The sequence below is a fragment of the Myotis brandtii genome, unplaced genomic scaffold (assembly GCF_000412655.1).
Source record: "Myotis brandtii unplaced genomic scaffold, ASM41265v1 scaffold120, whole genome shotgun sequence".
NCBI classification, from domain to species: Eukaryota; Metazoa; Chordata; class Mammalia; order Chiroptera; family Vespertilionidae; genus Myotis; species Myotis brandtii.
Window position 1 is genome coordinate 2288758 of NW_005354174.1, and position 18551 is coordinate 2307308.

At 37.2% G+C, this 18551-nt stretch overlaps 1 protein-coding gene across 1 annotated transcript in view; it reads right to left on the reverse strand.

Annotated features, from left to right (window-relative positions):
* Positions 1-16962, reverse strand: part of MED13 (mediator complex subunit 13) — a gene marked incomplete at its 5' end in the record, with an annotated part of 89007 nt that extends 72045 nt beyond the window's left edge. The window contains 2 exons of the mRNA XM_005858702.2: positions 6025-6193; positions 16719-16962. Coding sequence (XP_005858764.2) covers positions 6025-6193; positions 16719-16962 — 413 coding nt within the window. The remainder of the gene's footprint in view (positions 1-6024; positions 6194-16718) is intronic.
* Between the last annotated feature and the right edge of the window lie 1589 nt (positions 16963-18551).

Below are 18551 nucleotides of genomic sequence, written 5' to 3' on the forward strand. Positions count from 1 at the left end.
GGGTAAGGGCATGGGGTGGGGTGGGAACCGGGTGAAGGGGAGCTATGGAGGGAAAAAAGAGGAAGAACTGTAATAATCTGAATAAAGATTTTAAAAAAATGAATGAAATTGTGGTGCATGCTACAACATGGATGCAAACCTTGAGCATATTATGCTAAATAAAATGAGTCAGCCACAAATACTATATGATTCCACTTATATAAGGTACCTAGAACAGTCAAATTCATTAGAGACAGAAAGTAGAATGGTGGTTACCAGGGACTAGGAGTAGAGAAAAATAAGGAGTTACTATTTAATGGGCACATTTTCAGCTTTGGATGATGAAAAAGTTCTGCAGATAGACAGTGGTGATGGCTGCACAACAATGTGAATGTACTTAATGCCACTGAACTATAAAATGAAAAGTGGTTAAAATGGTAAATTTAGTTGTGTATATTTTACCACCATTCAAAAACAAAACAAAAAACAACAACACCCCTAATCATTCTAATTCCTAGATTATTCTATTAATTCAATTGCTTCCAAACCTGTCTTTCACCTGGAGAACTTTTAAAAATTCTAAAGCCTAGGCTCTCAGGTTAAAACACAATCATCAGTAATTTTTAATCTCTCAGGGTGATTCTACATCCAGACAAGTTTAGGAACTAATGCATGACTCTGTATTTCTGTAGTCCTAATAGTAATTTTTTTAAAAATATATTTCTTTATTGATTTCAGAGAGGAAGGGAGAAGGAGAGAGAGATAGAAACATCAATGATGAGAGAGAATCATTGATTGGCTGCCTCCTGCACACCCCCAACTGGGGTACGAGCCCACAACCCAGGCATGTGCCCTTGGCCGGAATCGAACCTGGGACCCTTCAGTCCGCAGGCTGATGCTCTATCCACTGAGCCAAGCCGGCTAGGGCAATTTTTTAAATTTATTAAATTTACAGGTATAATTTCAATATCCAGTATCCCCCTGAAAAAAAAGGATCTATACTAAAATTCCAAAGATAAACATCTTATCAGTGAATTTTGTATATACTTCTACTCACTTAGTGAACACTTTACTGACCTTATACAGTAAAGAATTCTTAGAAAGCAACAACATATTATTCTGGTTTACTAATTCAAGTGCTCTGTAAATACTTTTGTTTCTTTTTTAAATATATCTTTATTGATTTCAGAGAGGAAGGGAAAGGGAAAGAGAGAGAGATAGAAACATCAATGATGAGAGAGACTCATTGATCTGTTGCCTCCTGCATGCCTCACACTGTGGACCGAGCCCACAACCCGGACATGTGCTCCAACTGGGAATCAAACCGTGAACCTCCTGGTTCACAGGTCCACGCTCAACCATTGAGCCATGCCGGCTGGGCTTGTTTTTTTCTTTTCAATCCTCACCCAAAGATATGTTGTACTAATTTTAGAGAGAAGGGATGGAGGGAGGGAAACGATGTTTGAGAGAAACATTGATCGGTTGCCTCTCATAATTTTCATGACCTATAATCCAGCTCCAACACTTACAAGCTTTATGACCTTGGACAAGTTACTTAATCTCTTTGTGCTTCAGGTTTAACAACTGGAGTAAAATGGGGATGCTGTGGGAATTGAGCTAATACATATTAAGCCCTAATTTCAAACACTGTGTAGACAATTCTGCTTAGGCAAAAATTGCTCACTCCCTTCTCCCCTTCAGAAAAAAATTCTCTATTTTCATTCGTATCTAAAACCAACAATTCAAAAAGATAGACCTTTACGAATCGTAGTAAGGCCCAGCCGGGTGTGGCTCAGAAGTTGAGTGTCAACCCAGGAACCAAGAGGTCACTGGTTCGATTCCCGGTCAGGGCATATGCCGGGGTTTCAGGCTCGATCCCCAGTGTGGGGCATGCAGGAGGCAGCCGATAAATGATTCTCTCTCATCATTGATGTTTCTATCTTTCCCTTTCCCTTCCTCTCTGAAATCAATAAAAATATATTAAAAAAAATAAAATAAGAATCGTAGTAAGAAATAATAATAAGAAAAGCTTACTGTAGACAGGCTCTTTACATTATTCCAGGTCAGAGAAAAACTTAGAGGCGCTCACTCTCTGAAATGGATGAAACAAGGGGACTCAAGCACCCAGAGATACTAGATATAGCTGAGGTGATGTACTTAAAAGAGGATACAAGTAATCCCCAATATAATATACAAGTATTGTACCCTTTCCTAATAGGCTCCCTAAACATTGACAACAAAGTATATACTCTAGTCAGGACACTGAAGAACTGCTCTGGGAAAACTAACTTAAATGGTGGGAATGAGGGGACACACACAGACTATTGAGCAACAGGCACCCAATAAAAATGGCGAGGTCTCTAACAAATCACTCTATTAAAGCCTGCAACTTCATGCTACTCAATACATAGACCTTCCAGTCAGCATTTTAATGCCCCAAAGTCTTAAGAGTAGAAAGGGAGGTAAGTCAAACATTCGGGATCCAAACATATTACTTCTCACGTACTCCCTTTTCAGGAAACTACTGGTGGATGGCCACTACCAAAACAGTTAAACAGAAAAAAAAAGGAAATATAAGATCTAGGAAATAAGGGATCCGACACAGAGAGGCAAAGGGAATTCCCAAGATGACTGCTGTGAAACAGACCTATAGAACAACCATTTGGAACTGAAGAATGAAGGGCTCCAAAAGGGATGTTAACAGGAGAGGGAGAGAGGAAAAAAATAAAATAGATTACACAAATTCCTTAAAGGTAAGGAGATTTATCCTTTTGGTAGATTGCCTAGGGGTGAATTATCAAGTTGTACAAAGATCAGGGATCAGCAAACTTTATCTGTAAAGAGCCAGAGAATAAATAATGTAGGTTTTGTGGGTCATCATTATACAATTTTGCTTCAGTGTGAAAGCAGGCATAAAATAAACCAGTAATGAGTTAGCATGGCTGTGCTACATTATAATTTTATTTACAAAACATGTGGCAGGCTACATTTGCTCTGTGGAGTGGTAGTTTACCAACCCCTAACATAGATAATTAAATGAAAAAAGAGATAATCATTAACATTAGGAAAAACAAAAAGATGTGGAAGAAATGGAATATAATCCTAATACACTATATGGCTCAGCTATAAATAATATTTATATAACCATAGTAATATAAACAACAGGTATTTTTTTACCAAGTCTTATAATAACTATACTAGCAAGACAAGGAAGGAGTAACCAAAGAACATATGCGCATATACTGATAGCCCATGGACACAGACAATAGTGTGGTGAAGGCCTGGCGTGGGGCGGGGGCTGGGTGAAGGGGGGCAAAGAAGGGGGATATGGGGACATCTATAATAATGACAACAATAAACAAATTAAAATAAGAAATAAAAAGATAAGGAAAGAGAGAAGGGAGAAGAGTGTATACAAGTATGCCAATGTCCAAGTGTTGGGCATTGGGGAGTATCAGGAATAAAATACCTAAACCATCAATAGAAAATCAATAGATTAAGCCTGAATAACTGAAATAACTGAAAACTCAAGAATAAGTATGCTATTTGCTTCTAAAACTTTAAATAGGTAAATTAAAATAAAGTTAAAAGAATTAAAAGAGATTGCCTCTGTTTTTCACATCTAATAGTTGGGATTCAGGACTGCAGTTTTTCATTTTAAATTATGGTAATCTGCCTGACTTTTTAAAACTAAAGAGTGGGCATTGCTAATTGCCTACCTGATAATCTACTTCCCCTTCCAATTGCCTACTTAATATCTATTCTCCATTTTTTCTTACTAACCAAAAGCCTTATTTTGTTCAGAGGGGTAATGTTCCCATACAAAAAAAATGTACGTTTCTCTCAGAATAGCCAATATGTCAGCTAAAGTTTCCAGAAAATAATCTATTTTCTGACCTAAGGGTCAATCCCCCTTATTGCTTCTTCCCTTCCTTCCTCTTCCTGCCTAGAATCCACTGTGATTGAAGTCTGGGGATACACCACCTACAGGGACCATCAGAATGAAAGTCAAAGGCTAAAGATGACTTGAGTAGAAAACTCCAGGGAACCCGAGTCCTTGATGACATTATTGAACAGATACACCAGTACTGAACTATCTACCTCCAGATTCCTCGCCAGGTAGGTAGGTTTGCAGTCATTTCCAACTGAATGCATTCCTAACTTGTATAGTTATTTTGTTCACAATAAAGTTTTATTTTAATTTTCAAAGAAGAAAAAAATGAAAGAGCCTTGAATTATCCAGGCTTATCTGCTCATCCATTTTACTAAAACTAAAAAAGGAAGTATGACCCTAGCCCAGGGGTGGGCAAACTTTTTGACTCGAGGGCCACAATGGGTTCATAAACTGGACCGGAGGGCCGGAACAAAAGCATGGATGGAGTGTTTGTGTGAACTAATATAAATTCAAAGTAAACATCATTACATAAAAGGGTACGGTCTTTTTTTTTTTAGTTTTATTCATTTCAAACGGGCGGATCCGGCCCGCGGGCCATAGTTTGCCCACGGCTGCCCTAGCCGGTTTGGCTCAGTGGGTAAAGCGTCAGCCTGCAGACTGAAGGGTCCCGGGTTTGATTCCAGTCATGGGCACAAGCCTGGGTTGCAGGCTCAGTCCCCAGTAGGGGGCATGCAGGAGGCAGCCGATCAATGATACTCTCTCATCATTGATGTTTCTATCTCTCTCTCCCTCTCCCTTCCTCTCTGAAATAAATAAAAAATATATATTTTTTTTAAAAGTATGAAAAAACTTCACAAGCACAAGAAAAAGATGTGCACATATGACATAAAAGATAGCATCTCAATAATGATTACAATTAACAACCAAATGTTTATTTCATATCTGCACATCTTTTAGGGAAAGCAAATACATGTCCTTCGTTTTATCTTCTTCCACATCCCATCTTACTATTATTTCACCTCTCTCTATTTTTTGTTTGTTTGTTTTGTTAATCCTCTTCAGGGGGATAATTTTTGCATTGATTTTTAGAAAGAATGGAAGGGAGAGGTAGAGTCAGAGAAACATCGATGAGAGAGAAACACATCGATTGGTTGCCTCCTGACTGGGGCTGCTTATTGAGCCTGCAACCAAGGTACATGCCCTTGACTGGAATTGCACCCACCACCTTTCATGCTCTAACTGGCTGGGGCTATTTCATCTCTCTTGAAGCTTCACTAATTCAACAACTACTTGGCACTGAATCTTCTAACAGACTGTTCCTTACAGTATTTGAATTACAGAGAAATACAGTAGCCTAAAGCTTTTAACTGCCTCTATCTAAAACTACTCTGCACGTTGTCATCAATTTTCTTAATTCAAAGTTCAAAATAATTATAAACACTCCAAGAGTAAACATGTCTTAGAGAGGAAAACACAAACTTAAATTACTTTAAAGCAAAACGAGAGGTCTGGAAATGTAAAAGGTTAACTTAACCCAAAACAAAACTATAGGTCACTACCTTTAACAAGTATTAAATTACTTAATTTTTTACAGAGAGGAAGGGAGAGGGATAGAGAGTTAGAAACATTGATGAGAGAGAAACATCAACTGCCTCCTGCGCACCCCTACCTGGGACATGCCTGCAACCAAGGTGCATGCCCTTGACTGGAATCAAACCCAGGACCCTTCAGTCTGCAGGCCGACGCTCTACCCACTGAGCCAAACCAGTCAGGGAAAATTACTTAATTTTTAATAGAGCACTGAGAATAAACATTTCCACTAGTAATAAAAAAGTAACTTCAATGCATGAACTTCTGTTTTCATCACACATTTTTTTCTATCATCCCAAAATAAAACTTAGGCCACTATATTGACACACAACGTATTCCCACTGCAAGAAAATTCTTACAATGTGTAAATGAAAGGGTTAAGTGGGCAAACAAAACTGAATACTTATAGTACTTTGCCAAAGTTAGCTCCCTAAAATATGTCTGTAATATATTAGCTTATCTTAGTCTGTAATACATTAGCTTATTTTACATTTTCTGTAAAGCCATAAATACTGACAAATAAAAAAATACCAAGTAAGAGTTTAAATACAATAGCTTACCTTTTATTTATAGGCTTTTCATCTTTTTCATAAGGCTTTACAAACCACTTGCCAATACGTACAAAGTTCCGGTTCATTAAACACCGTTCCAAAAGATTGTGAACTGCTTTGAAAAGCAGAGTACGGCATTCATAAGAAAGTCCATTCTCCCAAACTCCATCTTCCTCTTCTACAAGAGAAAAATGAAAGAAACAGAAAGTAAAGTAGTGGCACCATATCTACTCCGAGCCAAGTAAAAAGTGTTACAGTTTAAACTAAATACATAAGCCCTACTTCACCTCAGTATATTGAGCTACAATCACTTCCATATATCTCTAGACATTAAAATATCAGGTTTCAAAATTACTCCATAAGGAATAAAAGGCCCAAGTGCCATGTATGCTATTAAATTACCTGAAAATTATTTTCCCACGATATAAAAATGTAACACTATATTGCAAATATAATGATTTCGTTTCTGTATCAATGAAAAGGACATTTGTGTAACCTGGGAAATATTAAACACACTCTATACCTAAGATGCCAATGTCTAAGCTAGTTCACTTATTACTTTTTCCTAATTCTTCCAAGTCATTCAGCCTGCCAAAAAAACTAGCCAGTTAATAATTAAAATCAAAATAGTTTATGTCCATCAGCATTCTAATCCATGACTCAACTATAAAATAACTATGAATTAAAAAGAAGCTTTTGGCTCAGAGCCTAACAAGCAGTGCATTATCAGCCACCTTAGGTCTCATTTCAACCAAATGATTCCCATGACTCAGTATAGAATCCTCTACTTGAGGGAGAAATTTAAAGACTTAAATTTTAAATGGTACTTCTGATATAAAGCTATCTTTATTAACTATACAGCCTCAATTTTGCCAGCAAATCTATTAACCATTCCAACTAACTTGTAACTTTTATCATGTTTTAAACTGTTATTTCAAATACAATTTAATATCCTTCTATAGCCTACATATCTTTATAAACATTTCACAAATATTGATCATCATCTTTCAATTTAATGAGTAACAAAACCTTTCTTAATTCAATAAAAATGTATACACTACACCAAGCCTACACCAAGCATGTCAAACTCGCGGCCCACAACAAATATTTTTGCAGCCAAGCCAATATTACGATATGTAAGAAACATTTTAATAAAAAGTTCATAACTTAATTTTTACAATATCCTGTTATACATAATAATTATTAATAACGAACTACAATGTTCGCTAATGATTGATTACTATAATCATGTTGAATTCATTTCCCTTACGCACCTTACGCGCAGGTGCACCATTTCTCTCCACTAATACTAGCAGTGAATATTTTAGCAGCTGATGGCCACATCATTAGTCTTGTACTGAATTGTTTGGTGTGTGCAACAGGAAGTATTTTGCTTTCGGAGAACAAGAAAAATAGGTTTATTTGTGTTACCCTTATTAATTTGTGCAGTTATTCAGTGTCTGGAAAGTTAATGTTCAAGAAAAAATATTAATATTTATTAAAATGTTCTATTATTTTATGTTGATTACACATTTATTTCAGCCCTTTGTATTCAGCATGTCTCTATCAAAATAAACTTATGTTTCTATGAAAATTGAAGCTTTTTTGTGTGTGTGTGGCCCACATAAACTTAAACCTTGTTTTTTTTGGCCTGTGTTAGCCTGAGTTTGACATGCTTGCACTACACCCATAGAAAAATAATAAACTATGATGCTTTTGAATAAAAGCAGAAACATTAAGACTGACACATGGGCCCAACCAGCATGGCTCAGTGATTGAGCACTGACCTATGAACGAGGGGGTCATGGTTCAATCCTCAGTCAGGGCATATGCCTGAGTTAAGGGCTCAATGCAGTATGGGGCGTGTAGGAGGCAACCAATCAATGATTCTCTCTCATCACTGATGTTTCTATCTCTCTCACCCTCTCCCTTCCTCTCTGAAATCAATAAAAAAAATATATTTTAAAAAAAGTGATACATGGTTTATATTCATAACTTGCACAACAAATTGGTAGAATAAACATTAACTAAAACTCATAATGACTGAATTTTAAACTTTAAGGTTGAATTTGTTGTTCTTTAAAGAGTCTCCTAAATTATAGTCATCTTTCAAATTAACTGTTACTTCTTAAAAGGTAAGCTTTAAGAAAGGATAAGTTTTTGAAAATGACAACTTAAGAGTTACAATAATTTTTAAATCAACATCTGGCACTAATATTACATTTAAAAAGTTCTTCATATTCTATTATGTTATAGACATTCTTATCTCCTTCTATTTAAAGCCTTAGCTTTACGAGTTTCACTTGGTTGAACAGTAGGCTAGGAGAAAAGGGAAGTAGCACATAGTGACATTGCTTTAATCTGGATCACAAGCATATTTGTGAAATGCTAAGAGAAAAGAAACCTTTCTCAATCAATCTATTTTCAGCTTAATCAGTTCCTATCATTTCAAAATTAAATAGCTATATTAAGTTTTGTCTCAAATTATAACATGATTATTAAAAATACATGTCCTTAATTCCAAGAGAATTATGCTGAAAATACCTCCCAACTCTTCCCTTCTTTATAATCTATTTAATATACTTTTTTACTTTACTTTTGTTGCCTTTTAACTCAAAAATCCTTACCTTCTAAGAAGCACAATGGTTGTAACATTTGTCCTACACAAGCAGCCTTTATCAAAATCATTTTTCTAACTACTTCTAAGTTTTAAAGCATCAAAAACCCAAGACACAGCTACCATTACACATCAAAGTTATAGTCACTATAAACTTCAAGTATCAGAAAATTATGCACTTAAAACCTAAGACTGAATTTGCCTTCTTCCCCAAAAGAGTAAATTAAAAAACCTTTGGCATAGTAGAGGCTATAATACAATAATTTATATATTTTCATATAAAACTCTGAAATTTTTGGTTTTGTTCATTAAAAAAATTGATTTCAGTTAAACCTGTAGTTAAATGATTTAAGAATACTAAATATAGTTTAGAAAATTATTCAGTATTCATTTCCAAGCATTTCTCCCTCATTGCTCTAAATTTTATCTAGAGAAACTCAGGTGAACTCAATTCTCATTTTACATTATATCCTCAAATGCCCACAATTCTCATTAACACTAAATGAGGATAATGCATAAAACAAAGAAAAACAGACCACCTCTTAGGGTTTTCCAAAGCGAACAAATCTCTGAAGTACATCTTCACCTGTGACAAATTATATTACACTAATATAATTTCATTTTTCATTGCTGAGGAAATAATGAGAATTAAGTTCTAATAGCACTCAATAAAAAGCCTGAAAGGAAGGGGACATCATTTAGAAACAAGAAGCCTACTAAGCCAAGCTTCTAATACCCTAATCCTATTTAATAAAAGGCTAATATGCAAATCGACTGAACGGCAAAACGACCAGTCGCTATGGTGCGAACTGACCACCAGGGGGCAGACAATCAACACAGGAGCTGCCCCCTGGTGGTCAGTGCACTCCCACAGGGGGAGTGCCGCTCAGCCAGAAGCCAGGCTCAAGGCTGGCGAGTGCAGTGGCGGTGGCAGGAGCCTCTCCCGCCTCTGTGGCAGGCGGACATTCCCTGAGAGCTCCCAGACTGTGAGAGGGCGCAGACTGGGCTGAGGGACCCCACCCAACCCCGAGTGTAACACCAGGCCACTAGTGTTATAATAATCCTAATAAATGTACTTCTCTACATGTTGTATTCAAAGATATGAAAAGTGAAATGGTACAACTAAGACATAGTGATCTGCACCTCTTACACTAATTAAGACAATTCCTCAAATCTCAATGACAGCATTATATTAGGAAAGGGAAGGAAAGAGGAACACATGGCAAATCTTTACCTACCTCTTTTGAACTTAATCAACCATAACCTAATGGAAAAGGTCTGCTTAATGCATTTAAATAAATGTCTTCTTCCTCTAGTATCTGTATCCTTAGAGAAAAGTTTCAATTCTGGGTTTTCAGTACTTTCCCATTACTATTAGCATTAAAACTTTTAATCATTGCTACTTATTTTACAAAGTATTTATTTAAACAATGCAAAAGTTCAAATGCTAAATATGATTACTGTATTTTTTTCCTGAGGACACAGATTATAGTGATACCAAAGTATGTGGTAGGTCATCAAAATAATGCTCTATGAGTGGGGCAAAAAAACAAAAAACAAAAAACCTAACACACTTAGTACTCATACGCAACGTCTTTCTCAAAACTGACATTTTTAAATATCTCTAGTGATAAGCTGGGAGAGAAGGAATCTTTTCCTAAATAATTCCGACAAGCTATTAGAATACAACATACACTAATGATTAATAAATGGGTCGCCCTAACCGGTTTGGCTCAGTGGATAGAGCGTCAGCCTGCGGACTGAAGGGTCCCAGGTTCAATTCCAGTCAAGGGCATGTACCTTGGTTGTGGACACATCCCCAGTAGGAAGTGTGCAGGAGGCAGCTGATCGGGGTTTCTCTCTCATCAATGTTTCTAACTCTCTATCCCTCTCCCTTCCTCTCTATAAAAAATCAATAAAATATTTTTTAAAAAATAAATAAATGGGTCAAAATTAAGATGGCAGAAAATATCATGTATTTCCTGAAAGAATAAAGAAAAATTAAATATCTAGTTCAGTGTTTGTCTTGAACAATAACTGCTTAATCATAATTCATTCATTCAACAATATTACTGAGAGCCTTAAACTGGCAGCATCGTTAATAGATAGCAAAACCAACTTTGATTTTAGAATAGTCTAATATATTAATGATTATTTTTGAAGACTTAAAGAAACACTTTCTTGTTCAAAATGGACAGTACACAGAAGAAATATGGCAAATAAAGTTGTTCCTAGAAGATTAGCCAATTTAAAAAGTTGGGTCACAAGTACTGTTGTACAGAAAATAGAAATAAATTAACTCTTCAGGCTACCTGGGGCACAAAACAATTGTTTAGTTTGTAGATACCTATACTTGGCAGTTGTTTATCTGTCAATACTGCTAAAGCTGCCACTTAAGGTTAAATTCCACTATAATTAATACCCTTCAATAAAAAAGCATCCAAAATTAAATTCTAAGACTAACCAACGGCCCATTTAGTTTGATAGTACTATGATGAAATTCCAGCATAATTAAAGTATTTGAACATGTTGCTAAAATCCCATTTATAGACCACAGGATTCAGGAAAAATAAGAAATATTTTTAGCTCTGAGCCTGTTTTTTAGTTTTCAGAGTCTCATCACATTCTAGCTTACTATGATTTTTTTTAAATATATTTTATTGATTTTTTACAGAGAGGAAGGGAGAGAGATAGAGAGTTAGAAACATCGATAAGAGAGAAACATCGATCAGCTGCCTCCTGCACATCTCCTACTGGGGATGTGCCCGCAACCCAGGTACATGCCCTTGACCGGAATCGAACCTGGGACCTTTCAGTCCGCAGGCTGACGCTCTATCCACTGAGCCAAACCAGTTCCGGCACTATGATTTTTTTTAAAAGATGCAAAGGTTGGGAGAGGGAGTAGTTTTTTGTTTTGTTTTGTTTTAAAGTAAAGACTAAAAGCCAATGATGAATGTAATAAAATACCAAAAAGGTTAAGACACAGAATAAAAAACCCAGAAAACTTTTCTCCTTTAAGTGCACACTAATGATAGTGAAACAATCTTGCATTGAAGCAAACTAACAGTACATGTAAAATAATCAATCAGTTCTATCCACTATAGAGATTTTTTAAAAAATATATTTTTACTAGTAGCCCTGCACACAAATTCGTGCACCAGTAGCTCTCTGCAGGGCCTGGCCGCTCCGCGCCTGCTGCCCAGAGGCTCTCCGTGGCCCAGAGGCCCATCCACAGCCGGGCACGGAACGCTTGCCTCATTGCTGGTGTGACGACGCAAGCGTTCCATGCCCTGGCCTGGCCAGAGGCCCTCTGTGGCCAGGGTGGAACGCTTGCCTCGTCACCAGAGCGACAAAGCAAGCATTCCACCAGGCTGCTCACGCTGCCTGCTCTCAGCGGCCACCCCCCAGGGACTGGGGGACTCTGGCAGGGCTGAGAGGACTGGGCGCCACCATCTTGTGGCTATGGGCACCGCCATCTTTGTGACCGAGTGACGGTTAATTTGCGTATTACCCTTTTATTAGTCTTGATTTCAGAGAGGAAGGGAGAAAGAAAAAGAAATAGAAACATCAATGATGAGAGAGAATCATTGATCAGTTGCCTCCCGCACGCCCCCTACTGGGGACTGAGCCCACAGCCTGGGCATGTGCCCTTGACTGGGACCCTTCAGTCAGCAGGCGGATGCTCTATCCACTGAGCAAACCAGATAGGGCCACTATAGAGATTTTTGACCAGAGGGTTCAAGCTAAAATTTTCCCACCTTCAACTTTACACTTATATCATATAAGCACTAAACAAGGTCTGCTACAAAGTTTAAATTTTAAAAATAAATAAAATTTAAAAGGCTGCGATCAGAGAGGAGTTTTGTTCCCTAATCTTTATTTTATCAAAACATTGATATTGATTCAACTATCTATTCTCTTAGAGAGAACAGAGCAAAAAGTTTTGTTTTTGTTTTTTAAAGTGTTTGGCTTTGCCCAGCTGGCGTGGCTTAGTGGTTGAGCATCGACCCATGAACCAGGAGGTCACGGTTCCATTCCCAGTCAGGGCACATGCCTAAGTTGTGGGCTCGATCCCCAGTGTGGGGCCTGCAGGAGACAGCAGATCAATGATTCTCTCTAATCATTGATGCTTCTATCTCTCTCTCCCTCTCTCTATTTATTATAATAAATAAAGTGTTTGGCTTTCCAATTCAAGAGGTATTTTGAACAAATGCTAAATAGTATTGCAAAGTACTAAAATAGGTCTTACTAAAAAGTATTGACCTCTACTACAAAATAAGTGACTGAGAATTTAAAGTATTTATCAAATCAGATTTGGTTTGCTGCAACAGATTTTTACCAATTAGCAATAAAACAAGTTTATGTTCTATTTCTATACATCAGCTAAACTTGAAAAGAAGGTGACCCAAACATGGGCTACATGATATAAGACAGGCAGAAATTAAAATGCACTATGGAATCTGACCAGATGATTCAGAACTTTCAAGATCATAAAAAACAAGGGAAGCCTGAGAAAATGTCTGTCTAGAATAGCCTAAGGAGATATGACAAATGAAATGTGGTATATCCTGGATGAGATCATAGGATATTAGGTAAAAATAAAGACATTTCAAATAAAGTATAGACTTAGTTTATATTAATGTATCAATATTGATTTATTAGTTGGAAGATATACCATTCTAATGTAAAATGTTAGTAAAAGAAACTGGGTGAAGGATATACAGGAACTCTCTATACTATTTTTGCAACTTTTATATAAGTCTAAAACTGTTCTAAAATAAAAACACCAAAAAGTTGCAGATTGGATTCCCAGTCAGGGCACATTCCCAGTTGGGGCAGGTATGGGAGGCAACCAATAGATGCTTCTCTCCTCTCTCCCTTTCTCTCTCTAAAATCAATAAACATGCATATATATCATGTGCTTGCTCTCTAACATCAATAAACATAACCTCAGGTAAGGATTAAAAAAAATTACACTATGGATGACACAAAGGTGATAAGGAGATTTAGCAAAGGCAATTCTGTACTTTTATTACTGAATACTTTAGTTCAGTAATAAATGTACAATAAGAAAAACTAAGACTTCTAATCTTTGCAGAAAGAAATGCCTTTCCTCCTTCCCCAATAAGAAGGGCATTACTGGGAGAGATCAACCAAAGGCCTTGTATGCATGCATATAAGCATAACCAATGGATACAGACACCGGGGGTGGGGTGGGGGGAAAGTGAGGGGATAAGGACACATTTGTAATACCTTAATCAATAAAGGGGGAAAAAAGGGCATTATTATCACCATAATTACAAACATTTAATAAGATGTGGTAGGTGCTAAACCAAACAGAAGGAGCCTGCCTTGAAAAGCAGCCTCAAACTAAATTAACCAGCTTTTTAGTTACCACCTGGGTCCTTCCGGTTCCCCTTTCCTCAATGCTACACCTCCACTTGGAACTCAGGATTGCCTCCTGCAGCTGATGCCACCCCTACTGTCCAGATGCTCTCTTCTCAGGGGAGCTTAAAAGGAGGAAATAGAGTGCCACAGATGGAAAGAAATGAAAATGGGTTAGCTAGAGAGACAGAGGCGAAGACTAATTACCCCAAAAGGGAGGCAGACGGTGTGTCCCTGGGGCAAAGAAAAGAGCGAGACAAATAAACTCCATCTGAAAAGACCTTACTATTCTTTAAGATATGTCTGATTTAAGTGACAACATTCTAAAGTAAATGACAGGTTAAAAGAAAAAGTTAGAACATTATAAAAACACCACTGACTGTGCAACTGTTTAAAAAAGTATAGGACAGTCTTTGGAAGAGCAAGTATGATTATATACAACTCCTGATATATTTTGGTTTACTATTTCAATTGCTTTCATTCTGATAAAATTTTAAAACTTATTTACCATTGAAGGGCATTCAGTTAAATCTGACAACAATTAAAACCTAATCTTCCAAAATTACTTTTATTCACATTCAAAATCAGTATCTTAAAGTACAGGTATTACCATTTTTTAAAATTATGCTAAAAAATTAAACTAGAGAAGAAATGTTTTAAACTGTAATGCAGTTTCAGAAGAAAACATTTAACTCATAACATGAAACTTAGAAAAATATCAACATAGTTTTTTAATATGCATCAAAACAGCTTACATTTAACTTTAATAGGCTTTTAACTTTCAAAACATTAGTCTCACTATGGTAAAACGAAATACTATGTATCTGCTAAAATTATCTTTGATTCCACAAAATGTATTTCATGGAATCTGGGAGAAAAATGGTCTGTTCAGATGCTCTGCCAACTTTACTAAGACTGAAACCTCCAAGAAATCACTGTAGTTTATCAACAATTATAGTTTACCTATAATTTATAGTTTATCAACATTAAAACAGTCTTCAAACATTTTTGTAAGGTGGTTTTTATACCACCTAAAATTAAGAAAATAGCCGAGGTATACCCAAGTTAATGAAAGAAAAAGGAAGTGGGCAGGTTGGCTTTCGGCAATTAAAAAGCATCATCTTGCTGATGCCATAAAGGAATTTTATGTCATGAGATATATGCATATATATATATATTTGTGTATATATATATATATATGTACTTATACATATATGCAAACACATCATTTTACATAATTAGGATATATTACACACTTAGAACTAAGGGCTCCAGCAGAGATGTTATTAGGAAAGCTGGAAAGCTAGAAAGCATTTATCATAAAAGAATAGCAACCACTCTCAAAAATAAGGATTAACATAAAGGTCTGTTCATTAGAAGATGAAAAGCAACCATCAAAACAAATGTAACACTTACATTCCTGCACAAAAGTTGGTCCTACTAAGTGCTTATTTGAGATAGTCATCTGGATTACATTACATCAAAAATATAATAGGTCCTATAGGTTATAGACAATAGAAACTTCAGAGTACTCAATTTCAAATAACAATGCCTTTTTTTTTTTTTTTTTTTAGTAATCTAAAAATCCTAAATTTACCTCTCAATAATCATTATCAAACATCTTGCTGAGTCTTTGGTACCTTGCAGCAAACAACTAATCATTTACATTCCTATCATCAGAGATTCAGTTTACATTGACTCTTACAATATAAAGTACACAACCATCAGTATCTTTTTAAAGTAACATCTGGTCCTAAATAAAAAAATAAGATGAAAGATTTCTTAATAATTTGCTCACAATAAATTTACTTCTAGGTAATTTTTTAGATTATGTACCAACATCCTATAAAAGCTAAATAAGTTGGCACTCATCTTGATAGTCTTTGATGCAACAGTATCTAAAATAATCACTTTCCAAGAATAACCAAATTAACATAAGGCTTCATATGTTAATAAAATAACAAATTAACTGTATGCCTTGAAAAAATATGAGAAAATTACAACATTTCTAGATACTCTTACAATTGTCTGCCTATTCATATAGAGGAGAGCAGTGGCAGAATTGATTCAAGTTAAATTACACTTGGCTTCAAAAGTATTATGTGACTTTGTTAGGAACTTTATGCTCTCTGATTTCATTTTTCTTAGGTTAATGCAACATTTCTTTCTTTTTAAAAAAAATATATTTCTTTATTGATTTCAGAGAGGAAGGGAGGAGAGAGAGCTAGAAACATTAATAATGAGAGAGAATCCTACACGCCCCCTACTGGGGATTAAGCCCAGGCATGTGCCCTTGGCTGGAATCGAACCTGGGCTACACACCCCCTACTGGGGATTAAGCCCGAAACCCAGGCATGTGCCCTTGGCTGGAATCGAACCTGGGACCCCTCAGTCCGCAAGCTGACGCTCTATCCACTGAGCCAAGCCTTCAGGGCAGTAACATTTCTTTCTTAAGCTCTACCTGAGAAATTCATGAAGAAGCTGGGTGGTGGGAGAATAAAGTTATTTAAGGTTTAAAAAGCCTGTCATAATATGGATAATTTAAGTAAAATAAAATAACCACAGTGAAATAAACATAAAGCTGAATGTTTATCTGGCTTCATACCTAAGGTTGTTCTACCAAAAAACTCTTAATACAAAAGACTTGGGGGGAAAGTATACAACATTGCTATATCATTAGCTAGAAATAAGTTGCTTTCACCTGATAAGTCATGGTGAATAAGGTCAGCAAAATTGGGATCTTCACCCCACCAGAATATCCACAATTCTCTTCTTCCAGGTCTTTGATCTCGACGCCAAACACCAAGTACATCTGCCTTAAGGCAGCGACTAAAGCTGCTCAAAATGGGGTCTTCCTCTGTCACCGGAAACAGAATAGGAGCAGAAGTTGGGCCTTGCCATACATATCTTTTCCATTTAATTCCTGTCAAGTCAGCCTGAAGAAAAGAAAGAGATTTTTTTTATTACTGCACATTCCAAGTCAAAAACATTCACTATTAAAGTCCCTTATTTCATCAGGACATTACAATTTTTTAGTATATGCTTAAGATCTTGAAAGCAGATTGACAAAAAAGATGCTAATTATGAAAATTCAACAATCAAAATTTTAAGTAAAAGAACAAAAAAGTTTAATAACATTGGAATGTCACTGAATAGCAAGTCAATAAATGTGCATCCCAAGGAGAAATAAAAGAAATGTAACAGTGATAAATATAAACGTGCATTTAATACTGCACACTGAGTAACATTTCCTCTCTAAACTGTTCTATTCTAACTGGTCACATTTGTTCCTTGGTGTCAAACTTGTAACAGAAAATTAATTTTTAAAGACTCATGTTTACGGAAGTCTGAACTATAACAAAAAATTCTTGGTACTTCTTCACATATCCCTTTTAGGAAGTCAAATAGCTGCTCACAAAGAACTGTCAGATTTGTGCTAGTCTATCTGCAAAGAACCTGATCCTAAAAGTACCAAAAATAGACTGAGTCGGGGAAGATAGAAATGTAAAACCTTCGTTTGTTTCGTTGTATCTGAAGAGATGCTGATTAATGGACATTGTACAAAAAAAAAATTCATAGGGGGAAGGGCATGAAAGGTCTTAATTTAGCATCCTGAAAGAAATTCTTCACTCTGAGAGGTGCAGGTCCAGGTGCCAACACGAAACGGCCGACCCATGACTGGCAGTTTACACTTGCCAGCCAGCCGCGCTCCGCCCACTCGGCTCCCGTACCTATCACATACTCTCTCCGTATTTTTCAAAGCACCGTGAAAACGAAAAAAGAAAAGCCACCGAAACTTTAAAGCACGGACGCTACCGCACCGTCCAATCGCGGACTGAGCATCTGCAACAGTTGGTGCCGTTTCCAGCCGTCGGCGGTGGGCTGCTGCCCGGCCCGGGCCAACCTGCACGACTGTCATCCTCCCTCGGCTTCCCCGGACTTTTCAGTAAAACGTGGGGCCGGCCGCTCAACATTCCCAACACGCAGGCAAAACAAACACACAAACACTCAGTGCACAAGACCACAGCCCCTCCTCCCCGAGCCCGTGCCACTCACACACACATCATGTTCTAATAAAAGCAAGATGGCCAGGAATTGTCAAAACGGCAAACTGTTTTCAAAGTTTAAGGAGAAACATATGAAATGGCTTCTACTGTTCAGCACGGGGGTCTGAAACCACCTTAGGAAGAAGAGACTAACCTTCTGTTAGTTTGACTCGGGTAAAAAAATGGCAAACCGAAAAGAGATTTTTTTTTTTAAGTTCCGGGGTCCCGTGTATCGGGGGACACAAACGACCGGAGTTGAGGCATAAAGACCCGGGGGAGACCGGGCACCGGGGGGCAGGGGGGAGCGGGGAGCCGTGGTCAGCGGGAGAAAAGCGACGGAGAAGCGAGAAACTCCGAGGAAACGCCAATGTCCTGCCAGACCCGGAGCCCAAGTTGAAGACGAGACCGAGGGGGAGAGAGTCGCCAACAAGACAAGAGGAACCCCAACTCTCCCGAAGCGGAGCCAGGCGGCGCGGCGGCCACCCGGC